This window comes from Cuculus canorus, chromosome 1 (assembly GCF_017976375.1).
Source record: "Cuculus canorus isolate bCucCan1 chromosome 1, bCucCan1.pri, whole genome shotgun sequence".
Classification (NCBI taxonomy): Eukaryota; Metazoa; Chordata; class Aves; order Cuculiformes; family Cuculidae; genus Cuculus; species Cuculus canorus.
In genome coordinates this window covers 138394473-138413639 of record NC_071401.1, presented here as the reverse complement: position 1 = coordinate 138413639, position 19167 = coordinate 138394473, and the positions used below count along the sequence as shown (strand labels likewise).

The 19167-nt window shown below is 39.0% G+C and overlaps 1 protein-coding gene across 2 annotated transcripts in view; it reads left to right on the top strand.

The window, feature by feature from the left end:
- Nucleotides 1-19167, top strand: part of PDE3A (phosphodiesterase 3A) — a 258155-nt gene that overhangs the window by 207645 nt on the left and 31343 nt on the right. For both annotated transcript variants that reach the window (XM_054056250.1, XM_054056251.1), the window contains exons 3-5: nt 7248-7508; nt 10632-10786; nt 15360-15475. In XM_054056250.1, the coding sequence (XP_053912225.1) occupies nt 7248-7508; nt 10632-10786; nt 15360-15475 (532 nt within the window). The remainder of the gene's footprint in view (nt 1-7247; nt 7509-10631; nt 10787-15359; nt 15476-19167) is intronic.

Below are 19167 nucleotides of genomic sequence, written 5' to 3'. Positions count from 1 at the left end.
AGGATCCAGAATAGTGACCTTGCTTGGTATAGATGGCTGGCAGTTTAACGCAGTGTGAGATTATGGAGAGAGCCCTGTATAAGCCTGTTCATCAGCATGCACACAGCCCCAAGTATGTCTGTGTCCTGCTGACTGTGGGGGCACAGGGCTGTTGCTGAGGAAAGGAGTCATTACCATACAGTGAATGGTGAGGGGACAGAAAATGTAACTCTTCCATGAGCCTCATTTCATTAGATCCTCTGTTTGCAGAACTACTTTTGAAAATTTCCTGTCTGCACTGTGATCCTTGGACTCTGGCATCATGCCGGCAAGTGCTCGGGCTGCAGACACACTGCATATGGCAGTTGTGATGTTTTCTGCTCTCTAGATCAGAGTTCAGTGTCATTGTTAGCAGGAAGGTCTGCTTTGTTATGGTGGTGCCATCCCAAGCACCATACAACCAGGGTCTAGACTGTGATTGTCATGGTTCACACAAGATCTAGAGTCTTCCCTCCCTATGGGCTCATCTTTTGTCCTTCAGTGTCTGACTTAAGGTTAGGTGGTTCTGGGTGCTTTAAAGAATCAACAGCAAAACCAAGGATTACATTGATGATTAGGAAGGGTTTTCTTTGATCAATGTGATAAGACAATGGGAAGGTGCTTGTATTCAGTCCTAACAAAGTATATGCCTTACAGAGTTTGTGGCTTGTCCACTTCCAGAGAGCAGTGAAATTGCTGTTGCTTGATTAAGGTGGAGAAAAGATTCTCATAAGTATCCCGTTTGCTTGCTAGAAAAGAGAAACCCCAAAAATCTTAGGTTAGTACAGAGTAAAGTAAAACTAAGAAGTCTGGATAAGATTCCAGTTCTGCAGCTTTAAATACAGAAAAGTGAAATGTGAAATAATTGTACACACACATTTCTTTTCTCCTTAGTCACTCAGTGAAAGGTGGAGTAGTTAAGTGTGTGGCGCCTTTAAAATGATTCATTATTTCCATAGAAGCCAATTCATGTTTATCCTTCAAATCGCTCTGTGGACATTACAATAATGGAGAATTATATTTGCTTTTAATTTTGTTTCCAGACATCTTGGCCTGTGTGTTCATGATGTGACTTGGAAACTATATCAAATTGTGATTTATTGATGCTCGTAATTGTGTGAAGATTGAAGATATGCTAGAAGCTGCCTTTTTTTTCCCTTTTTCCTCTTCACCTCCCCTATTCTTTCACTTAGTGTTCTTGAGTGTAACATGGTGAAAGCCAGCATCTCTGCCTTCAGTGCTTTTCCTTGTACAAGCTGCAGCAAATGAGATTTTTTTTTCCTCTTAACACGGGGCTGTGTGAAAGGAATTGTGGTTTGTCTTTAATGACTGTTGGGTCTTCTTCTTCTTCTTCTTCTTCTTCTTCTTCTTCTTCTTCTTCTTCTTCTATTTTTTTATTTTATTATGCTGAAGTTTTGATTTGTTTTATGTTGTCATGTTAATTAGTCTTTCTTGTAGGGTGGAGATGGAGTATTTTTTTAGTATTTTTTTAGTTAAGCTGGATGAGTTCAGTTTGTGAGAATCATATGCAAAACACCTATATGGGGAAGGGAGATTTTTATTTGAAGTAAGGCATCTGTTAAGTATAAGGATATCAAATCTGCTTCACTGATGGGTCAACTGTTTCTTAACCAGGAACAATTTGTAAACTACATTTATCTCTCAGGTCTTATGGGTAAAGAATTTGTTATTCATAATTTCCTAAATTCGCTTTTCCCACACAGTGTTTCTGTTTTTTCCCCTAGTGACTAAAAACAATTCTCAGCTTTTTAAACATAACATAATGTAAAAGAAGAAAACGAATGGGATTTTGTGAAATGCAATACAAAGACTTCCAGAAGGCTATGGAAATTTTGAAAGTTTTTTTTTCTAGCCATGTTACCAAATCCAAAACAAACTATTCAAACCTGAAAATTCTAAGTGATTACTTAAATTGACTGGATTATTGTTTTCATATTGCATTTAAAAGCGTTCCTTGAAGATAAGTTTCCTGCCCTGACAAACATTGTCAGTGTGAGAGTGGGACATGCTACTTCTGATTTGATCCAGTAGTCACAGCAATATGTGTACTTCTTTGTATGTGAAAGCTTTCTTTCAAATTCTGGGTAAGCCACCAGCTATGCAAACTCAGATGATTGCACAGTTGGTGCTGTGAACTCTGCATGTCTGTCTCTGGTCTCTAATGCATCCTGCTGTGATCTGGTTATCTTATTTTTCATATGACTTCTTTAGGAGAATTTTTTTTCTTTTATTTCTGTACATAAAAAGAAGCCCCAAAACATAACAGCAACTCCTGTTGGGCTTTGGACCGAGTTAGAGTTCCAGGTAGTACCACAGCCTAAAACACCCACCTGAATGCCAGTTTAAAAAAAAGGGAGTTGGGGGGAAGAAGCACAAAACCAGTTGATTTTTGACATTCTAAGCAATTCCTTTTGCAAATTACCTTAATTATCATTGAGCATGTTCAGTTGATCTGGTTCTGCTTTTATTTCCAGCCTGTTTGCTTTCTCATTCTCATGCCCTAGAGCACTTCAGTTTTAGTCACTACATGACATCACTTAAATCAGAGTGGGAAGGAAGCCACAAAATGATCAGTAAGCCAATCATCTCCAAAATGCATGACAGGAAACTGCATTTGCAATTATTAGCGTATTAGCATTGGTAAATGAATACTGACCAGTGTGAAACTAAAATCCCCTTAGCTTTTTTTGAATTTTGTTTTGTTTTATTAAGTTAGTTGGTTGTTAGTGTTGATTGCAAACATGTTATTCATTATTCCCAAGTATCTGGCCTTTGAGTTTCCATGAGTAAAGTGGTTTGGGAAGAATCCAGATCAGTTCGTGCAAAGGCTATGGAAGTTCGTAGAAAACTACTTACAAAGTCTGAGCATGGATTTTCTATGTACTTTTACCATTAAAAAGATTCTGTGTGTATATATGTGTGCACACGTGTGTATATGCATATATACAATTACATCAATCTACAATTTTTAGCATTTTGCTGCCTTGCATAAATCTTTGTATTGTTTCACATCACCATATGCATTTTATGAAAAATTCCAGGTTTCCTTGTCCTGCAAAGCAAGCAGAGTTCTCTGCTGTTTTGTAATAGAGAATCTAAAAAATAAAATGTTTTTAAATGTTTTCACGTGTTTGATTTGTAGCTGTTATTAGAAAATAATAATTTAAATACCTATAATTATATTTAGTCAGACCACTCTGACAATACTCTAAACTCAACCTGATATAGATGAAATAGTCAAACTGTTCAAAACCAAAACTGTTTTCCTGTATACAAGTTCTATGCAATTAAATTACAACATGCAGACTGTACCAATTTAGGATGTGGAGTTAATATAGTGAAATTGGTGCGTTTAAGGCAGTGTTTACCTTCTTCTGCTTTTTTCCTTGAGAGGAATTTAAGCTTGGTCTGTTCTCCTTTTACATATGCTCTCTCATTCCAAGGATTCTAAGCAGTATGAATAGTTCAAGCAATACTGTAACTATAATATATATGAGTGCTATTTAAAGCAGCTCACTATAATACAGTCGTATCTTTGAAATACCACATAATGTGCTTTCACTCAAAAGTATCATAGAATTGTTTAGGTTGGAAAAGACCTTTAAGATCATTGAGTCCAACCCTTAACCTAACACTGCCAAGTCTACCACTGAACCATGTCCCTAAGCACCGCATCTACATGGCTTTTAAATGCCTCTGGGGATGGTAACTCAACCACTTCCCCTGACAGCCAGTTCCAGTACTTAATAGTCCTTTTGGTGAAGAAGTTTTTTCCTAATACCCAATCTAAGCTTCCCCTGGCTCAGCTTGAGGCCATTTCCTCTCATTCTATCACTTGTTACTTGGGCGAAGAGACCAACCCTGATGTTGCTACAACCTCCTTTCAGGTAGCTGTAGAGAGCAATAAGGTCTCCCATCAGCCTCCTCTTCTCCAGAAGAGGAGAACAACAATCCCAGTTCCCTCAGCCGCTCCTCATAAGACTTGTGCTCCAGACCTTTTCCAGCTTTGTTTCCCTTCTTCATACATACTCCAGCAATTGTGTAATGCAGAATGACATGTGGCACAAATTGGTAATTGTTGATGGGTTATGGTGGCCCAGACTCACATATATTCTGCTGGCAGAAGATAAGTCTTTTCACAGCCCTGCTGAGGAGCACTCAGCATGCACCTCCACCTCAATTACAGGAATGGATCTGACCTCCGTAGATATGCTACACACGGGCAGGGTGGATGGCTGCGTGGGTTTTCTGTGAGGTGTAGGTTGAAAATGTCAGACTTGCAGGTAGTACCCCTTTGGTCAAAAACGCAAAAGGTCCTGCCACCTTGCTGTATGAAGAGTACTTAGTGCAGAGGGTGAGGTGGTATCATCTGCGCTATTGCCAAGCTGTAAAGCCTTACCCAGTTACATGCTTCCAAAGAGAGTATCGCTTCATCTCCACTGATTTGTTTTGGTGGGATGTGCTCCATGGCAGTCTTACTGTGTGTTACGTATGTAAGTACCTGACTTGAGTGCAGACTGTCCTTTGCAGTGAGGTGGTGGCACAGCTTAGCAGGGATGGTGTAGACCCAGCATGTAGCATTGCCATACCTGGGCCATATGGCCTCAGCACCATCTCTTTGCTCAGCACAGCCTGGCATTTAAATTGAACAAATCTGCAGGGTCCCAGAGTCAAGGCAGGGGTCACCAAGATGTGAGAAGGCCTCCCTGCATGTTGGGCGTTATGTGTCACAAATACATCACAGAGAAGAGAAGGGCTTTCCCTCTCCCCACGTGGTACTAATCATGGAGAACAATGCTGGCTGCTTTGCAAAATATTAGTACTGCTTAATGAAATCTGGGCCTCTGCTTGTGGCCCGCTGAGTCAGACTTGTTTACTTCATTGAAGTATTAATTTCTGATAATACTCAGTCAACAACTCCAGGCTTCAGACTTAATAGAATTTCAAACTGTAGATTGTGTAGTTTTGCTGAAAATATGAGGGTTCTATCACTCTTTTACTGATGTATTCTCCCTCACTTCCCTTTGGTTTGTTTTTCAAGGCTGAGATTAAGACAGATAATTAATTTTTCCCATCCCAAGACTTTTCTTTTAATTTAAGAATTTTCTTTAGCATCTGCCAGAGTCTTCTTCGTGGACTCCTGAGAGGTTAAGCAATGAAACAGCCATTAAATTAACTCCAGCCATTAATTTTTTTTCAGTAGGATGAAATAGCACTTCAGTTTATCAAACATTTTCTGGTTTATTTTATTTGGTATTGTGACAAAGAAAACAAATGTGGGAAGAAGCAGCTGGTTTTCTGGTTGTTTGAGAGGGTGCTGAGTGAGAAGTCCTGTCTTCTGGTCCTGCAGCTTACCTCTGTGTTAGCAAGAAGCAGGACATGAGGAATGGATCAGTGGAGTGAAAGGTACTGCTGCCAAGGGCCTGATATCCACACTACGCATTTGGAAAGATAGTAGGGAGAGGCTTAGCTCTAATTAACTAATATATCACTTTCCTCAGAAACACTTCGCTGTAGCTTATAAAGTGCTTTGTGAGAACAAAGCAATGTCAAGCTCTCTTACACTGTTCTTTGATGTGTTGTGAGGTCCATAAATGCTACCACTGGGGAGTCACTTCTGGCCGAGGCTGTGATCGCTCTCTTGCTAAGCAGTCTGTCCAGTTCTCCTTGCTATGTACTTGCCACTCTACGAAACATGTGTGCTCTTTTCACAGGCACCACTTCCCAATTTGGAAAACTGTGTATCTTATAGTTTTCTAAAAAATACATGAAAACATGGAATGGTCTCTCTGGCAAACTGCACATGCACCTACTGCAAAGTCCCGAATGGTAGCAGGATTGATCTTATGTGTCAGAAAAACAGCAAAGGAAAAATGGTCAGTCTTGGAGTGTCTGGAATAAATGATTCCATGCAGAATCTGTGATTTACAGTGCACCAGCTAGTGAGGTTGAAATGTCACTGCTGCATTGGAAATTCATATGCCTCCTCCCCTTCTAGTTGTTCTACTTCTGTGTGCATCCAGTTTCACTGTTCTAGTAGGATCCTCAGTCTTTTGCAGTTGTATGACATAGCTGTCAATTCACAGACTTGACAACATTCCTGCTTTTAGTAGTAGGCTGTTTCTTTTAATGGCAATATATTGCCCTGCTGGGTTTTGGGACAGATGGTAGTTGGAGCTGCTGAATGAAAGGAAGTTCTGGAAACACTCAGAAATGCATTTACGGATCAAGCCTCTTATGCGTGCATTGGGAATCCAGTAATACAGCTGTGTTAGATTAGCTTTGAGTCATGGATGGTCTACAGGTATGAAGACAGTTTGCCTGGGCCACAGTTGGTTTGCAGTGTGTCATTTAAAGATAAATTATGTACATATACAGGATAGGGTGTGTGAGATTTGCCAGTGATATGAGCTGCTCCTTGGTATTATTTCTGATTATGCATTGCTTCAGTTAATAAATCTCCCTAAATAGTATATGTACTCATGTTCATATACATAATGTACACTAATGTAAAGTAGGTATATAGTTCAAAACCAAGAGAAAGTAAAGACCATCTGAATTGGTTGTACAAGTAGAGTAATTACACTCATGACTTCTGTCTAAAAATAATAAAGATTGGAAAATCCACTTTTTACTCCATTTCAATTTCAGTATAGCTGCCCAATATGCAGTTTCTTAGGGAAGAATGTTTTTGCCACTGTACCAGAATGATTGTTTTAATAGCATGGAGATATTTTAAAAATCTTAGTATATCCTTGGGAGTTTTGTTCACCTAAGCATAAGCATTGAACATCAATTGTTCTAGATATTTGTGGAGTTAGTAGAAAGGCATTTCTCAAGAGAGTTTCCTCTCATCCTAATCTGTCTCCAAAATCATATGTGCAAATAGCCCCTGGCCGTTTACTGTGTCCCTGTAGGGAGCCTGAACAATTAATTCAGAAGAGTTAAGTCAACTGCAGATGTTCAAAGCTGGAAAATCAGATATGATGAAATTCCACACTCTTTGCAGTCTGTGAGAATTATGCTTGATGATCAATCTATTCAGCGTGATTCTCTTTATTTAAAGAATTATTTCATGCTCTTATTTTTCCACTTGGTTGGTAATTGCTTCAAGAAAAGATGTGGAGAGAATTCACCACAGCTTTGGATACTGCTCATCAGGTTGTGAATTTCTATTGTTTTACATGTATTATTTTTGTCTTCTTTAGTCTTCTGGTACCAGTATAACGGTGGATATTGCTGTCATGGGAGAAGCACATGGGCTCATTACAGATCTTCTGGCAGATCCTTCACTGCCCCCCAACGTGTGTACTTCGCTGAGGACAGTGAGCAACCTGCTTAATACTCAGTTAACCTTCCAAGCCATCCACAAGCCAAGAGTGAACCCTTTGGTGTCCTTCAGTGAGAACTACACCTGCTCTGACTCAGAGGAATGTCCAGAGAAAGGAGAAAAACTAGCTATTCCCAAGGTGAGCGCTGGACCCTGTCTGTCATCTTGTAGCTTGCCTCTCCCTAAAGGTACAGCATCTGACTAGTAGGAGGTGTCAGTGGGCTTTCTGTTTGTTTGCTTATGATTAACATCTTATGTACTAGTTATATTCTGCTATAAAAGGACAGCTACATCGACTGTTGATTTCATAGTAAGACAATTCCTGTGTATCCTTCAACTCATGGCCAAGTTAAATTTGACTCAGTCTTCTTTAGAAGATGATATTTGAAAAAGGATAGCTCACATAAATAATGATAGGGAGCAGACCGAGCTAAAGCCTTTCAGAATTCAGACTCAGAAGTCTGCCCCATTACTTCTCACACAGAAATTCCCATCCCAGTTAAAAGATTTGAGATCATCGAGTCATAGAATAGTTTGGATTGAAAGGGACCTTAAAGATCATCTAGTTGCAAGCCTCCTGCAATGGGCAGGGACACCTCCCACTAGACCAGGCTGCCCAAGGCCCCATCCAACCTGGCCTTGAACACGGCCAGGGAGGGGGCATCCACAATTTCCCTGGGCCACCTGTTCCAGTGCCTCACCATCCTCATTGTGAAGAATTTCCTCCTAATGTCTAGTCTAAATCTGCCTCTCTCCAGTTTGTAGCCATTGTCCCTAGTCCTATCACTACAGGCCTTTGTAAGAAGGCCCTCCCCAGCTTTCTTGTATGCCCCCTTCAGGTACTAGAGATACTGCATGTGGGATGACCTTGCCAAGGAGCAGTGAAGAATTTAGTGATATAAAGGGCCTTTTTTCCCCACTTTGAGGACCAAAATTTGAAATTCTATATGACTTTCAGATTCTTCTTCCCAAGCTAGAGATGTGAAACCTATAGAAGTCAATGAAAAAGTTTCGACTGATGACCTCAAGGTTCTTTGTATCAAGTCTAAAATGCTCTATACCAAACAAACAAAGACAAAAAGACTTAATTTGACAAATATTGTGAGCTCATGAGGAATAGTCTTCAGAAGAAAAATAAAACTGAAGCAAACCTTGACAGATGGCTTTATGAATGCTTAGGAATCCAACAGGAAATAACCAGTGTTAACCACCCACATTTAGTAAGTGAACAACTAGAAAGAACACATCAGCTTTGAAGCAGTTTGAATTGTGGGCTCATTGCTAATCAGCTGTACTGCAAGGCATACATTTCACTTTTGAAACTAAACCAAAATACTTTTCTACTGCAATCTCCCTTGTAAAATTAAATATAGGCAGAGTATGTTGCACAGGCAAATGTTGTTGAGTTTTAACAGTTTAAATGGCACAGCCAGCATTCATTCCAACATTTCCTGGCATCTGAATTGCAACGCTTGGGATTCTTTTTCAACTGTAATTTAGTGTGATGATAATTATTAGCCTATTTGCCTATGTAGCAGCTGTATGTATGGAATGAGTGTTCACAGATATTTAAGCACATTTTCCAGTTTATTTTAGTGTGCATGTCTATAATGACTGTACCATAGGCTCTGAGGGGAAAAGTTAAGTAGAAGAATACTGCCATCACATCAGCAAACACAGTGAATAGATACCAGTCTGCTGTTGCATAATACCTAGTGAGGAGAAGGTAAATGATGGATAAAGTTAATGCTACAGGAACTAATTTGACTGCAGAATTCACTGACCGAAATGTATTACGGTTCATAAAACTAATAGTTTGCAGTTCTTTATTTAAGTGTCTAAATATAGATTTAGGGTCTTTACCTTAAGCATCTGACAATGGGCATTTTGGGTAAGGAGATAGTGTGTAAACATATTTATCTGTAAGTTTGAGCTTCAGAACCACAAGTGTTTTCCATCTCATATCAGTTAACCCTCTGGCTAAGTCAAAGCTCTCCATCACATATACATATTTATTTTAGTTCTTAGCTGTAAACACTTTGTGAGAGCTGTAAGAGAAGCATCTTAAAGGATTATAGCATCTGCAACAGCGAATCTGAATCCACAAAGTCTCTGTATCATCATCCTTTATTTTCTCTGCCTCCAAAAACTCAGAAAAACGATGTGAGTCCTGTTAGTGGAGAAAAGAAAGAGACAGGTGAAAGAAAAATGCAGGATGGTAAAGCAGAATCTGCTGTAAACAGTGATGCTTTCTCTAAGCTTTTCAGGAGCCATCATATCCCAGAGCACGCAAACTTTATTTCAGTGGCTGACCTTTGGATTAGGTAGCTATAACAGAAGAAAAAGTTGAACTCCCTTTCCTTATTTTTCTCACAGCATTTCTTGCCTTGAATCTGTTTCTGATCATTCATGACAGTTTAAATCACAAGATAGTTAAGGTTCAAAGTGCATCTGGAGATTGTTTAATCCAGTATGGAGATTGTCTAGTCCAGTTCCCCAGCTCAAGCAAGTTGAACCTGGAGCAGGTTTATCTAGGGTAAGCCTAGAGCTGGTTGCTCAGGAGTGTGTCCAGCTGGGTTTTGAATATCTCTGTGGATGTAGACTCCACAGCCACTCTGGCCAACCTTTTTCAGTGTTCAGTCATCCTCACCATAAAAAATATTTTCTTAACACTTAAATGAAATTTCTTGTATTTCAATATGTGCGCCATTGCCTCTCGTCCTGTCACTAGACATCACTGGAAAAAGCCTGTCTCCATCTTCTTTACAACACTCCCTCGGGTATTTATATACATTGCTAAGACCTTCCCTAAGCCTTCTCTTCTTCAGGCTGAGCAATCCCAGCTCTCTCAGCCTTTCCTTTTATGACAGATGCTCCAATCCCTCAGCCACCTTTGTGGCCCTGATGACATGTATAACTGCTTTTGGCCACATCATATAAGGCCAAAATTTTTAAAGAGCACAGTGAACATTGGCTGACTCCATGAGAACTTCAGGTGTTGAACATCTCTGGCTATGATACTGTGGATATATAAAGAGTTTTAGCTTGAAATGGAGAGGATTGTCCAGACCCTCCAAGCATATAAAGCACTGGCTATGTTGATTTGAGTAGAAGGTAGGCACCATAATACCCAGAAGAATCCAGATTTAAGGTACCTCACTAGGTGTTGTCAGGCAGGATTAATAAAAAGGAAATTTTATTATTTTGCAAGTTTAATTTTTTTGTAAGCCTGTGTAAACTCTAAGCATCTAATTATCTCTAGCGCTTACGGAGAAGTTTGCCTCCAGGACTGCTGAGGCGAGTGTCCTCAACTTGGACTACAACAACATCAGCCACCGGATTACCTACACTGGAACCAGCTCCAGTGAGAAGGGATCGCAGTGCCAGCATCAAACCTCATGAATCGTCTTCATCCAGGTTACAAATTACTTTCTCTTTCTCTGTGTCTCTCTTTGGGCAAATTTCTTTGACTCTGTGTAATGATGTTTCTCATTTTAAAATGCTGACTCCAAAGTATGTTAGAACTACTTCTTCATGTTTCACAGGATTGGGTTGCCAAAGAGGTGGCATTATCAATTTTAGTCAGATTGTGCCCAAATCATTCCTATTATTGGGAAGCAAAATGGAAAGAAAAAGTATCTATGCTAGTTAAGTGTGGAATTTCACAATCAAATCGGAAACAAAGCAAGATAGCTGGTTAAAGTCTTGATATGCAGCGATTTGCTCCATGGGTATTGCCCAGCCAAAAAAAAATTCTAACGAGTAACCTAGCTACTGAACATCACTTCTATGAACATCATTTCTAGGAACACACTTAGTGATGAGGTCCTGGTGTCAAACCAGTTCATAAAGCACTTCTCCATCCTTTAGATGCAACTTCCAGAACAAACCCTTAATTTCTATTGGACCCTCCTAAAATACACCATTTTGTGCTTTTCTGTACATAAAAATGGAGTATAATAAGACCATACGGCTCTGTATATGGCCTGCAGCTGATGTACACATCTAATTCCAGAATATAACAAGTGCCTAGGGCTCTCTGGACAAACTCATGCAAATGCAATACCAGAAATAGATGGTAAATAAAAGAATCAATGAGGTACAGTAGTCAAAAAGTGCTTTAGTGGATAGAAGTTTATTCTCTAAGCACATTTGTTACCATTGGGTAAAAAGGAGTAATATTACAAAACAAGATTTACTAGTAGAGGTTGAAAGCAAAGCTGAAAATGAAATGCACAGTGTAGTTTTCCTGCGTGTTGGTTACTGTTCTTTTCCTAATCTTAAGGACTGCAGTGGAGCACTTCTTTCCTGTTGACCACAGTGTTTAGCTTCTGGAATTCAGAATCCCAGCTGTCCCATTCTTAATCCCAACTGTCTCATCTAGTTAAATGGCTTTTCCTAAAAAAAAAAAAAAATTTCCACAAAAAGTGAATAAACACAGCTGTTTTTTGGGGGTGCAGACTGAGTGCCCTCATCTATTTATGTTGTATTTATTTAGTTACTTATTTGAGTTGCCCCATATTCTTCAGGGTTACATAAGCAGGTGCTGGTACGGGAAGTTGCAAGTACAAATCAATAATTAATAAATCCTTGAAATGTATTTCAGAAAAAAATTGTACATTGTTTGTCTTGTCTGTAAAAAGAGTTCTGGATTCAATCATGACATATACACTTTAATTTCATGTTCATGTTAGTGCATCATAGAAACAGTGCACTAGATCTGCAAAGAGGTTTGCATAGGCTGAGGTACCTACCTGCTCTATTTGTGTCTAAGACAAAATTTAGTCCCAGTTTCGTAAAGCATGTCCCTCAAAGTCTTTCACAGTCAGCAGAAGCACAGTAGGTCTCACGCTTCTGAAGAGACAGGTTTATATGTTCTGGCTATATCAGTTAGGTATTCCCTGCTTGTTCTTACCCACCCTCTATTTCTCTGAGCCTGATCCCTGAGCCAATAACATGAAGTACATAGTCCTCCCATAAAACTGAAGGAGAGAAGTAGTGTGTGCTCACCTGCTTATAGCATGCAGCTATCTGGTTTAGGGCATTTGCAGAGGACTACCCTAATATGGTTGCTTCTCTGCCTTGAGGGCATTCAGACCTAGGTACCTCACATTTTAGGACTTCATGCTATGGAGACAGCCTTAAGTGAGCTGCATTTAATCCTCCACAAAGGAAGTAGCAGGTAACCCAGAAAAAGCCGGTGAGGGAAGAAGTTGAATGGCTTTTAATCTTGTGGAAAGGACACTCATCTGTGAGAAAAGAGCCTTGGGTCCCAGGCGCTGTTAACTGTGATATGTTGCATAATTGTTTCAATGGGTTTTACTTCTTTCTGGCTCCATGAATATTTTTCTATTCTAGTCAGAAAGTACCAGAGCCATCAAAGGAAGGGCAGAGGGCAGTTGGTCTTGCAGCTGGTAGTTATTGTGGCACCCTATAAATAAACTTCAGGTCTCCTCCCCACCTCAGCAAGGACTGTCATCTTAGAGATGCTGGATGAGGAGAGAGCATGGAGACATCGTTTGCTGTGGGGAAAGGAAGAGCAGAACAAAAGCACCAAATTCAAGAAGACAATTTAGGCCTTCGATTTCAGAAGACCCAAATGTTTGTCTGCAATTTAAACTTTGAGGCCTGTAGTGGGGGAAAAGACAGGACCTGAGAAGGCCCGATACCGTCAGTGTTCGCTGTTGGATAGCTTGAGTGAGTACAGCCCCAGTGAGCTCCTTTGGTTCGCCTCTCTTCCAGATACATAAACCTTTCCCATAGAGGAGACTCTATTACAGGGAGCCAAGGTACTCAAGGCAGCCTGCAGAGTACGCTGAATGCCTGTTGCAAGAAAAATACATGGTTAGCCAAAGTCCCCTTTGTGAGGAGCCCCATGTATCTCAGTAAAAGTAAATATAAAGAAGCTATAACCAAATGGAAATGTTCTTCAGTCACTGGCCTGTGGTTCCCAGGGTGCGTTTGATTTATACTGTTGATCTCAAACTCTCACATAGTATGTAAGCATCCTAAGATAGGAATCAGAGTGAGGAGAGCGATTAAATATTATTGTTGGTCCTTTTCTATGGTTGTTATATAACTCTGCATGATGAGCCAACTAAGCAGGCTATCAATTCTCCCTACGTTTAATGTCGCCAATTGTATAATTATAGCTCTGTCAAGTCTCCCAGCCTACTGTTTGCAGTTCTTTTACAGTAGGAGAAACAATGTGTATTGCAGAAAGGGAAAAAATGAATCCTATAAGTCTAGCTTTTAAAATTTTGGCAAACTGATACAGATTTGCTTTCAAGGAAAAGAATTTTTAACTGAAAGGAAAAACCTCTTGATTATCTTCCACTTCCCCTGTATCAAATCCAAGCATGTCTTAGGTCACAAAGAAAGGAACATTTCATGCCTTGAAGGCTAGGAGAGGGGAATGACACCGACATTGTCCTGTGGCAGATTCTGCAGTTACTGAATCTGCAACTTGTTCCTCACAGTCTGGGACATCACCTTAAGGTTTCTCTGGTCACATATTTGCAAAAATCATCTTTAATTCTGTGTTTAAGATTAGTAATCCTATGTTCTTCCATCCTTATGTGTCATTGAACTGGTAAGACATAGTCCTCTTATAGCTTCAGATGATTTCTGAAAAATAGTAGAGCTTCCACGTTCCTTCCCTCAGTCACTTCTATATCCAATGGTTTTCCCCTAAAAATTCCAAGGACGTAGTTTGAGGTTTTTTGATTTGTTTTGGTTTTTCTTTACATTGGACCAATGTGTTGTATTCTTCCTCTTAATTAAAAAACAAAACTACAAAACAAGCAAACAAAGAATTTGAAAACAGCTGGATTCTTTCTTTCTCTGTTTTCATACAGATTATAGAAATTTGGGCAAATGAAGACAACCATGAAATACTTTTGTAGGTAGTTCTTGCTCTTGCAAAAAAATGTGTTTGTAGTGTTAAGGCAACATAATATACTTTTTTCTTTCACAAGACTTTAGTTTTTTCAAGTTTTTTTTTCAAGTTCAGCTGGATTAGGCTGCTTTAAAAGGCAATTTTCTGCCTTGCCATGTCATCTTATCACTGGATTTGAGGCTGTGAGGAGAAATATGGAGCTTGAGAGGCTTAGTAGGTCTGTCCAGGGAAGTCATAGGCCTCATGATAAGAACTAGTGCTACATCCCTGCAAGCAGCTGACATTTGATGAGCATCATTTGGGAAAACGATAAATACAATTCTTCTGCTTTGTGGAAGGATTTGCCCCCTTGTGGTTCACAGTTATAGCCTAAAGGCTGCAAGCATGCACCATCCTGTTATAGGGGACTAGCATTTGTTCCCCCACACGCAGACACATGCACTCTATTTTTTTTCAGTGAGTTTCTCTTGGATCAGTGATCAATGTCTTCAGGGTCTGTCAACAGGATATTTTTTGAGATGCGGCATGCATTTCTAGTTGGCATAGTTGGCTAGAGCGTGAAGTGCTTCACCCAGAGAAGAGGCATACTAATAGCGACAGCAATACAGGGTTCTTCCAGTCCTCTTCCAGCCTCCTGAGGGGCTCCTCCAGTTCCTGAAGGGTTACTGGGTATCTGCCTCGGCAGTTGCACAGAGGAGTCGAAGAGGCTGAGTTTTTATTTACGCTGAGAACTTCTGGCTGTTGTAAGGAGGTGTTAAAAGAGAATATAAATTTAAGTTACTTGAAATCAATCTTTAAGCCTCTTTGTACTGTCAGAACAATATAGTGAAGACATCTTTGTATAAATAGAGGGAATAGGCCTGAACACTGAAGGAAGTCCAGCTTTGGAGTGTCTGCATTGTAAATATTTTTGCTGAATACAATACTGAGCAACTCACAAATTCAGTTCAGCCAGCAAATGCTGTTTTCCTCAACAGATTTTGTGCTATCTCAGTATCGCATACTTCTTGCTGTGGCTCCTAACTTCTTAAGATCTACCATTGAGGCGTTTTACTCTGTCGAAGGATACTTGTTTGCTCTCTGGTTTTGCAGCACTGACTCCTGGAACAACTCGATTCTGATGACAATCACGAAGAGCAGGTCCTTCTCCACCTCCTATGCCATGTCTTCTACCAACCATCTGAATGCCAAAAGGCAGAGCCGACAAGGTAAGTGGGCATCTGTAGCTCAGTAAGGCTCTACTAGCTGATTCCCCATTACTAACACATGCAGTCGCTTTTGATCTCTGTCCAACCTTTATCTTTTCTTATTTTTTCTATCAATATCAATATACTTATTTCCTTTAATTTGTTTTTTAAAAAGCAGCTTAAAATAATATGGGTCACATTCATTGTCATGGTAAATATTCTGTCTTTTGTCATTTATAGTGGTTAGTAATTACATGATACGGCAAGTGTGATTCATAGCCATGTAATTCTTTTGACTACAGCAAAGCTGAGAACAGAATGTTTTCTATAACATTTGTTACATTAACTGTCTGTATATTGCCTGACTGAGATTTCCTGAGGCATAACCTACATAATGCCATTCAGAGCCGTAGGCAGCAACTGACCCATCTTACACAAACATATCCAAGACAAAGCCATTATAACTCAGAAGTCTGTCTCTGTACATTCATTATTGAGAAACTTCAGGCAGCTCTCACTGATTGATGAGAAATATGGGTCTTTTTACTCAGCTTTTTGGGCCTTTAAAAACATTACTGCTGTTTTAACTGAGGGAAAGAAATGGAAAAGCTGATATTAATTGATAATGAGATGTGCAGTATGACAGCCATTAAGCACTCTTAATCCACAGTAATGTTGATCTCTTCCCTGTACAAATGCAGGATAATGTAATGTTTGCCCATGCTTTAACTTAGAATTGAAAATGATCACAAGACCTTCCTTTTTTAAATCAGCCTGTTTTTTTCCCAAACATGGAAAAATGTTGAGATAATGTTATTCAGAGATACTGGCCACCCAGATATCAGATGGAATTTGATAGATGCCTGAGGCCTGACATCAGAAAAGTCAGAGAATCCCAATGTAGAGATGGGTTTGAAGATATGGCTGCACAATTATTCTGCGTATCTAGCCCTGTCACATCTCATCTCCTTTACAAACTGAAGAGTTTATTTAATCACCTCTTGTACAGAAGCTGCTTTGTTATACCACAATGAAGATTAGCTAATGCAGTATTATCTTAAAAGATAGTAGGAACATAGTCAAATGACTAAAGTGGAAACTAATACATAGGAGCTATAGCACCAAGAATTCAGGAATTTTTTTTAGAACAGAACAAATGTAACTTGTGATTTTCAGAGATGAATCCATTACCTTGAAAGAGGTGGGTGTAGAGATGTGACATTTTATACATGGAAAACGAGACTTACCAACCCTATCAGTTTTGCATTCAGTCTCTTCTCCTCCCAGAAAGTGTTAATAGTCATCCTTGTAGCCCAAATACTCAAGCTCCCCAGTGATGAAGGGAGTGCTCTGTAAAAACTGAGAGTAAAAATTTTGGCTCAGCATTTTATGCAGAAGACTGGTATTTTGATGGTTTAGACTGTTTACAATCATGCATTATTTATGACAATTTGATTTTGTGTTCCAACTAAAGAGTTGCTACAGTTTGTACCAGTTAATGCAAATTTAATGTATTGGCTCCTTTGGCAATACAAAATAGTTCTTGGTAGAAGCTGATCTAGATAAATCTTTATATCAGTTAATTTACAAAATGTGTTTAATTATGCATTAAAGCATTAGCATTTTAAAATGCTGCTAGCTATACCTATTTTAGCAAAATTATGAAGTAAATTCGAGTGTTTTCAGATATAATTTCACACCATATTGAAGTTGCTGTTTTATTTCACATATGTAAAATTTCTGGAGGAGTTAGGCAGATGGATGTACTTAAAATAATTCTCCCTGTATTGTTCATTTTCTTTTGTGTTGATCGTTCAAAATTCCTTGCTGTAACAAGACATGTTTTCTCTCACTTTTGCCAGTAAATGGTCAAATGTGGAATTATTTAAAGTAGGTTTGTGTTTTTCTGTTAAACTTATTTGATTTTGATTATCTACTCTGGTAAATTCCGCTTTATACGAAAAAAAAAAAAAACAAACCAAAAGCATTACCAAACATATTCAAGAGAGAGGACCCCATACTAGCAGTAGAAAGCCAGCTGTAATTAGAAACATTATTGTGAAAGTTGCTATTTAAATTCCCAGGACTTGCTTTAAATTGAAAGATGACTGTATATATTATATTCCCTAACAGTAACATTTAACAGATAACCTGGTAACATTTAGGTCAAAGACAGATAATAATCCAACTGAATCCCTATGCAACAAACAGTCTATGAAATGTTTTCAAAGATATATTTTTGTTAGATGGAAAGCAGATATCTCAAAGGATTAGTAAACGTGAAACAGAGGCTTTCTGTATTTGAAAGCAATTTCCATATGTCATGGCCATCTGATAAGTTTTTAATTGCTCTGTAGGCTGCAGGTTTCTGATCTCAATAGTCTTGCAGTCATTGAATTAAGACAGTAATACGTACCACATGTTTGCTGAAGAAATATCCTAATCAAAACTTCGGAGGTTCTGATTATCTCAAAATACAGTGTAGTAACTATCAGAGATTATTTTTAACTCTTGGATGTCAACAATAAATTACATTTTAATCTCACATCACAGTAAGTGTTTACCATGAAAAACCACTGGAACTGTACACATATATCTGGCAAGGTTGGTATTTCATAAATTCAGATTGACATAATGCCTTATTGTGACATAATTGTTGTGGCTGGAGTGCATTAAGATAGCGGGCACAGTTCAAACATAAAACCAGCGGAAGCTCCCAAGCTCTTTATATCATTTGACTTTGAAGATGAACAGGGCAAATGAAATGGGGCTGAGTTCCTACAAACTTTGCAATGAAATTTAGGAGGTAAATCAGTTTACATGCATTTCCCTTTAAGATATATTATGTTTGCTCCCCTGCACTTTATTGTGAATTGAACCATTTTTTTTCTGAGACTAGGAAACGTAAAGTGGATTCAAGGAGAAGGCAGCACTTTGTTTTAAACACTGAACTGACTGATACATTTCATCTTGGCATCAGTTCCCAGGTAGAATAGGGGACAGAGAGGACTGCATCTTGCTAGCATTCACACATGAGGATATTGCCAATTTCAGATACACTAGCTTAAGAATACAGTACCATGTGGTACAGGTAATGATCACAAGTCTTCCATAGTGAGCAATAGCCACTGAAAAATAAACTCAAGCTGCGCAAGATGAAGGCCAAATCTCTGAGGAATGTGGAAATGTGCTGAAGTACAATATCTTTTATTAATATCATGTATATCTACTAAATATTACTTTTTTTGTTTATTGTTAGTCTTCACAAAAATAGAAATTAAAATTTTCTGAGAATGTGTGTAAGGCTTCCTCGTCTCTACTTTACAGTTGGAGACAGTGAAGCACAGAGAAATTGCAGATGAGTCTGAGAACTGCCTGTTTGGAATTTGGGGTCTCCAATACTAGAATATGTTGGTACCAATAGTCATGCCACCAGTGCATGCCTTTCTTCTGATGCCTGCCAGTTAGTGCTTCCTACTCAGCAGAGAGAATATGCTTCATATTTTGAGCCATATCTTCAGCAGGGAGAAGTGACGGATATTATTGGAGCTTTATGTCTCTTGACAGCCACACTCTTGTCTCAGAGTGGAGGAGAGTTTTCTGTTATTTCTCAGCTTGGAAGCTATACTGGTACCTGTGAATCTCAAGAGGAGTATTTTTACACAGTGAACTCTTATAAAAACATCTGCCACTTCTGTTTAATGACAGGACTC